At 32.8% G+C, this 7,500-nt stretch overlaps 1 protein-coding gene across 1 annotated transcript in view; it reads left to right on the top strand.

The window, feature by feature from the left end:
* LOC137630379 (probable cytochrome P450 49a1) overlaps window positions 1-7,500 on the top strand; it is a 19,604-nt gene that overhangs the window by 7,670 nt on the left and 4,434 nt on the right. Inside the window, exons 4-8 of the mRNA XM_068361821.1 lie at window positions 191-307; window positions 3,340-3,416; window positions 4,929-5,130; window positions 5,723-5,900; window positions 6,901-7,070. Coding sequence (XP_068217922.1) covers window positions 191-307; window positions 3,340-3,416; window positions 4,929-5,130; window positions 5,723-5,900; window positions 6,901-7,070 — 744 coding nt within the window. The remainder of the gene's footprint in view (window positions 1-190; window positions 308-3,339; window positions 3,417-4,928; window positions 5,131-5,722; window positions 5,901-6,900; window positions 7,071-7,500) is intronic.

Below are 7,500 nucleotides of genomic sequence, written 5' to 3'. Positions count from 1 at the left end.
AAAGGAGATTTCCTGTTTATTAATGTCAAAAGAATTGAAATTTGGATTTTTTTTAAGGTCTCCTAAAAATCTGTACATTTTGCTTTTTTTATAAGAAAAACCTAAAAATCTTAATCATGCTGAAAAACCTGTATATTTAAGATTAATCTGTACATGTGGCAACACTGGGTGTAGATCTTGACCTTTTCAGTAATCACGAGGAATGGGGACGTGTTCGAAAACGCGTTCAAATCCCGATGATGAAGAAGAAAAACGTCACTGCTTACATGGCTGGGATGGATCAAGTCACACTGGACTTCATGGAAAGGTAAGACGTAACTCGAGAGATGTCATGAACTAAGACGTAACTTGAGATATGCATGAACTTATCACTATAGGATGGTCATTCATTGTCTGTCTTGGAGATAGAATAAAGGAGGTTTTGTTCTTCATTTTGCATTTTATATCGTGTTGACTATTCATTGTCTCTCTTGGAGATAGAATGAAGAACGTTGCGTTCTTCATTTTGCATTTTATATCGTGTTGACTATTCATTGTCTCTCTTGGAGATAGAATAAAGGAGGTTTTGTTCTTCATTTTGCATTTTATATCATGTTGACTATTCATTGTCTCTCTTGGAGATAGAATGAAGAACGTTGCGTTTTTCATTTTGCAATTTTATATCGTGTTGACTATTCATTGTCTCTCTTGGAGTTATAATAAAGAACATTTTGTTCTTCATTTTGCATTTTATATCGTGTTGACTATTCATTGTCTCTCTTGGAGATAGAATAAAGGAGGTTTTGTTCTTCATTTTGCATTTTATATCGTGTTGACTATTCATTGTCTCTCTTGGAGATAGAATGAAGAACGTTTTGTTCTTCATTTTGCATTTTATATCGTGTTGATTATTCATTGTCTCTCTTGGAGATAGAATGAAAAACGTTTTGTTCTTCATTATGCATTTTATATCGTGTTGACTATTCATTGTCTCTCTTGGAGATAGAATAAAGGAGGTTTTGTTCTTCATTTTGCATTTTATATCGTGTTGATTATTCATTGTCTCTCTTGGAGATAGAATGAAGAACGTTTTGTTCTTCATTTTGCATTTTATATCGTGTTGATTATTCATTGTCTCTCTTGGAGATAGAATGAAGAACGTTTTGTTCTTCATTTTGCATTTTATATCGTGTTGACTATTCATTGTCTCTCTTGGAGATAGAATGAAGAACGTTTTGTTCTTCATTTTGCATTTTATATCGTGTTGACTATTCATTGTCTCTCTTGGAGATAGAATGAAGAACGTTTTGTTCTTCATTTTGCATTTTATATCGTGTTGACTATTCATTGTCTCTCTTGGAGATAGAATGAAGAACGTTTTGTTCTTCATTTTGCATTTTATATCGTGTTGACTATTCATTGTCTCTCTTGGAGATAGAATGAAAAACGTTTTGTTCTTCATTATGCATTTTATATCGTGTTGACTATTCATTGTCTCTCTTGGAGATAGAATGAAGAACGTTTTGTTCTTCATTTTGCATTTTATATCGTGTTGACTATTCATTGTCTGTCTTGGAGATAGAATGAAGAACGTTGCGTTCTTCATTTTGCATTTTATATCGTGTTGACTATTCATTGTCTCTCTTGGAGATAGAATAAAGGAGGTTTTGTTCTTCATTTTGCATTTTATATCGTGTTGACTATTCATTGTCTCTCTTGGAGATAGAATGAAGAACGTTTTGTTCTTCATTTTGCATTTTATATCGTGTTGATTATTAATTTGATTATTTTACATCCCAAAATAAAATGGACAATACAGACAAGAACAAATATATATATATATATATATATATATATATATATATATATATATATATATATATATATATATATATATATATATATATATATATATATATATATATAAAACATTCTTTTTCATATTTGCATGTAAATTTCATAGGTGAAATCAAAGAAAATCAAAATAAGCAAATCTATTTATCACATTATGTTGTAACATAATTTTTTTAAAGTGATTGTTAGCCTGGGTAATGGATAGGAGAAATGGGAAATGGATAGGGGAAAGTGGAAATGGATAGGAGATAGGGGACATGGATAGGAGAAATGGGAAATGGATAGGAGAAATGGGAAATGGATAGGGGAAAGGGGAAATAGGTAGGAGATAGGGGAAATGGATAGGAGAAATGGGAAATGGATAGAGGATAAGGGGAAATGGATGAGAGATAGGGAAAATAGATAGGAGAAATGGGAAATGGACAGAGGAAAGGGGAAATAGATAGGAGATAGGGGAAATGGATAGGAGAAATGGGAAATGGATAGGAGAAATGGGAAATGGATAGGGGAAAGGAGAAATAGATAGGAGATAGGGGAAATGGATAGGAGAAATGGGAAATGGACAGAGGAAAGGGGAAATAGATAGGAGATAAGGGAAATGGATAGGAGAAATGGGAAATGGATAGGAGAAATGGGAAATGGATAGGGGAAAGGAGAAATAGATAGGAGATAGGGGAAATGGATAGGAGAAATGGGAAATGGATAGGAGAAATGGGAAATGGATAGGGAAAAGGGGAAATGGATAGGAGATAGGGGAAATGGATAGGAGAAATAGGAAATGGATAGGAGATAGGGGAAATGGATAGGAGAAATGGGAAATGGATAGGGGAAAGGGGAAATGGATAGGAGATAGGGGAAATAGATAGGAGAAATGGGAAATGGATAGGAGAAATAGGAAATGGATAGGAGAAATGTGACTTGTAAGTCAGAGGATCTGGTGTAAAACATATATAGTAGATTTGTATGATTTTTAGAGGTAATTGTAAGACATGGAAACAGGAATTCTACATAACGCTTGGAAGAGATTGCAAGGATCTAGAGAAACAAAAAATGAAAACACACATTAAAATGTAGATGTTGAATGCAACGGAAAGAAATCAGGTAGAACCTGTTAAAATGAAGTTTTTTTTTTTCTTTCTTTTTTTTTTCTTTTTTTTTTTTAATAGTCTTTGGAGGTGGTTGAGTCATGTATAGAAAATTTCGTTGGGGAGTCTAACAGGGAGACTTAGAACAGAACTAACGGACACGGTAGACAATAATCTAGAAACAAGAATTCCTTAAAGATCAATGCTCTTATGGATGATGAAGTTTCTTCATATGTCATTGAAGCAGTTCTATCCCCTGGAGTTCATATCTTGTCATTAACTTCTCTTTTCTATTCAAGTCATCCACTACTAGTTAAAATAGCTTATAGAAATTATAAGAATTTGTAAGGGCAGTAAAGAAAACTTATGCTATAAGAAATGCTGTCTATGAGAAAACTAATTTTATATTGGTTTCCCACAGAATTGCGGAACTTCAAAAGGAACATGGGGAAATGCCTAGTGATTTCATAATGGAGTTATATAAATGGGCTCTAGAATGTAAGTTTTTGCAAAGTTTATGTGATGAATAGATACATAACGGAAACACATGAACACACACACACACACACACACACACACACATATATATATATATATATATATATATATATATATATATATATATATATATATATATATATATATATGATAAATTTTGCACATTTAGACGTGTTTTTCATATTCAAATAAGCCATATATATTTTTAATACATTAATGTCTGGATTCTCTTAACGACCTCGGGATCAGAGCTCCAGGCGAAATCTCACAAAGACAAGAGCTTGTGATCGCCTGGGGCTCTGATCCCGAGGTCGTTAAGAGAATCCAGACATTAATGTATCAAAAATATATATGGCTTATTTGAATACATATATATATACATATATATATATATATATATATATATATATATATATATATATATATATATATATATATATATATATATATATATATATATATATATATATATATATATATAAAGCCCATAACAGCCATGGTAACACAAAAACTATACATTTCAAGTGATTATTCTATCTCTGATTACTGCTAAATTTAGAAGAATAATTGGACACTTGAGTATATATATTCAGTAAAATATTCAGATGTAAAATGACATCTTGCTTAACCTCTCTGATTCGTTAAAACTTTTCATTACCTCGATGGTATATTCATATTTTCATTCTGATTTGTGTTAGGGCAGATTTTTTTTTTCATTTTCCTTTTGTAGATGCGTGCAAGTTCCTGACTCTCTGAACTATATTTTACTGATTTTTTATGCTAGACTTATCTTTTAGAAATAAGTCTGATAGTTTTTTTTCTTTTTTCAAATACGCTTCATTGTAAACTTTCCATGATATTTTGTAAATATTAGAAACAACTTCTTTCCTTTTTAACTAAATATTAATTATTGAACCACCGATGAAAAATAGAGAATTTTTAAATTTAAATGATTTTCAAATTTAGAGAATTTTCAAATAGAAATTTTCAGTGACGTTTCTATATTTTCAATATTAGAAAGTTTTATTTTGCTGATAAAATAAATTTAATTCTTTGCCATTTGAAGGATATTTTAATTTTTTTTTTTATTTTTTTAGTAAAAGATGTAAGCCAAAGGAACTTAGAAACTGGGTGAGGCTAGAATTCAAAAGCAATACCTTTTGAAAATATGAACAACTGAGACTTAACCTTTTCACCCCCAAAGGACGTACCGGTACGTTCTTGCAAAACACTGTTAATTACATATTTTTACATTTTTTTGATAATTTTACGAGAAACTTCGGGCATTTTCCAAAAGAATGAGACCAACCTGACCTTTCTAGGACAAAAATAAAGCTTGTTAGAGCAATTTTAAAAAATTATTTAGCAAAATGTGCTCGAAATTTAACCTTATGGTGGGGGTAAAATTCTTATCCTGTTTTGTGGCATCTAAAGTAAGTTCTTCCCCTATCTGGCTATGATCACAGACCTAACTATAGGATGTTCCTCCTATAAATTATCATCTCCTTTCAGCTGTGAGTTTAGTTGCCCTAAACCGCCGTTTAGGCTGCATAGCCCCTAACTTGCCGAAGGACTCAGAACCCATGATACTCATCAGGGAAGCCAACAACATGATGGACGCCCTGAATAAGACCGAATTTGGGGGTCAGTTTTGGAGGCTATTCCCAACGGCATCTTATAGGAAATTGAAGAATAGCCATGATAAGTTCCTGAAGTAAGAAAAACGATTTTGATGGGGAATATGAATGAAAAAGAATAGCTGATATTGATCTCATCATTTTCATATTCTCTAATTCTTTCTTGACGTCAGAGTCATTCTTATTCATTATAGTTGTTTGAAGGAATATGCTGAGCTGTAGATTATCTAGGGTAAAATAATACTCGTTCAATCTCCAAGAAATGGAAAAACAATTAATTTTGATGGGGAATGTGAATGAAGAAGAATAATTGACATTGATCTCATCATTTTCCTATTCTCTAATCCTTTCTTGACGTCAGAGTCATTCTTATTTATCATAGTTGTTTGAAGGAATATGCTGAGCTGTAGATTATCTAGGGTAAAATAATACTCGTTCAATCTCCAAGAAATGGAAAAATAATTAATTTTGATGGGGAATGTGAATGAAGAAGAATAATTGATATTGATCTCATCATTTTCATATTCTCTAATCCTTTCTTGACGTCAGAGTCATTCTTATTTATCATAGTTGTTGGGAGGAATAGGCCGAGTTATAGAAAATATAGGGCAAAACGATACTCGTTCAATCTCCAAGAAATAGCATTGCTAAAGGACGCAATACCTGCAGGGTAGCAGATGAGAACATCAGAGAAACCGAGGCTCAGCTTCTGGCCAAGAAGTCCCAACCTGGGGGAGAAGAAGAAGAAGAGCTGACTTTGATGGAGACATTGTTGTTGACTCCAGGACTGAGCAGGAAGGACGTCGTCACACTTATACTGGATATGCTCTTCGCTGGAATAGATACGGTAAATTTGATCAAAGAGTATCGTGGATATTATTTTCAGTATCATGAAGTATATACTATTACTATTACTATATACTAGTCTTGGGTAGTGCCATAGCCTCTGTACCATGGTCTTACACTATCTCGGGTTAGAGTTCTCTTGCTTTAGGGTACACTCGGGCACACTATGCTATCTAATTTCTCTTCCTCAGGTTTTGTTAAAGTTTTTATAGTTTACATCAGCGATATTTATTATATTATTATTCTTAAAATATTTACTTTTTCCTTGTTTCCTTTTCTCACTGGGCTATTTTCCCTGTTGGAGCCCCTGGGCTTATAGCATTCTGCTTTTCCAACTAGGGTTATAGCTTAGCAATTAATAATAATAATGAAGTATATACTACCTAGGAATGAGCTTCAGGTGAAGTCTTGTAATCTTTGCCTACTTTTTATCAGAATAATAGGTCTCGAGATACTAAACTATATTAGTTTTCTTTTATTTCAATCAATATAAAGGGCATGCTTAACACTTATTAAGTCATGCACTATAATACATAAAATTCATGTTACTTAGAAGGAAATAACTACATTTGCTTATGTTCAATACATTAAACCCTCAATGTATATGTAATTTAAAAAAATTTCTGAAGTGTTCTTATCCCAGACAAAAAATGTATTTTCAGCTTGATTTCTTAGATTTTTAGAGTTAACACGGTATTTCCTAGACCGTTTCTTAGTGGGGATACCTTAACGTGGTGTATTGCCATGATCACCAAAGGTGTACTAGTCATGGCAATCCATATTAGGTTGGTTTGCTGTGAGCGATCAGACTAAAGTCTCCCATCATCACCCACCTGCGCTGCCAGCGTGGTGATGAAAATAGCCAAGCCCCGTACATGAATTAGGACATTTTTGAGGCCTTTGTCCTACAGTGGCCTAGAAACGGTGTATTTTTTGTTGTTGTTACTTGACAATTGCTGATGTTTTGTATATCATTAAGATTTATTTCGATGTCATTCCAGACTTCCCATACACTGGGCTTCACATTATACCTTCTGGCAAGGAACCCAGAGTGCCAGGCCAAACTCCAGGAGGAAATAGACAAGGTAGTTGGAGATCACGAAGGCCCACTGACTTCCAGGCATCTTGATCAGATGACCTATATGAAAGCTGTGCTGAAGGAATCTTTAAGGTGATTACCTCTTTTCTCTTGATTTATTGCACTTGCATTATTTGCATACAATGCAATGGTGAAAAATGCAGGAACTAAGTAAATCGTTCATTCGTATATCATTAGAAGTAAATTACAAAATATAGAAATAGGCTAAACTATTTTGACTTTTGTAAATATGCTTTTACTTATCATTTGACAATAATAATTTAATATTAACTGTTTATATAAGGGGACAGTTATAATTTTACATTGTTATTGAATTCATTTCCATACAAAGATAAACATTTTTTATGCACAAAAACACACACACTCTCTCTCTCTCTCTCTCTCTCTCTCTCTCTCTCTCTCTCTCTCTCTCTCTCTCTCTCTCTCTCTCTCTCTCTCTCTCTATATATATATATATATATATACATATATATATATATATATATATATTTATACACACACA

The sequence above is a fragment of the Palaemon carinicauda genome, chromosome 38 (assembly GCF_036898095.1).
Source record: "Palaemon carinicauda isolate YSFRI2023 chromosome 38, ASM3689809v2, whole genome shotgun sequence".
NCBI lineage: Eukaryota > Metazoa > Arthropoda > Malacostraca > Decapoda > Palaemonidae > Palaemon > Palaemon carinicauda.
The sequence above is the reverse complement of the archived record's forward strand: the minus strand, read 5'-3'. Positions and strand labels throughout refer to the sequence as shown.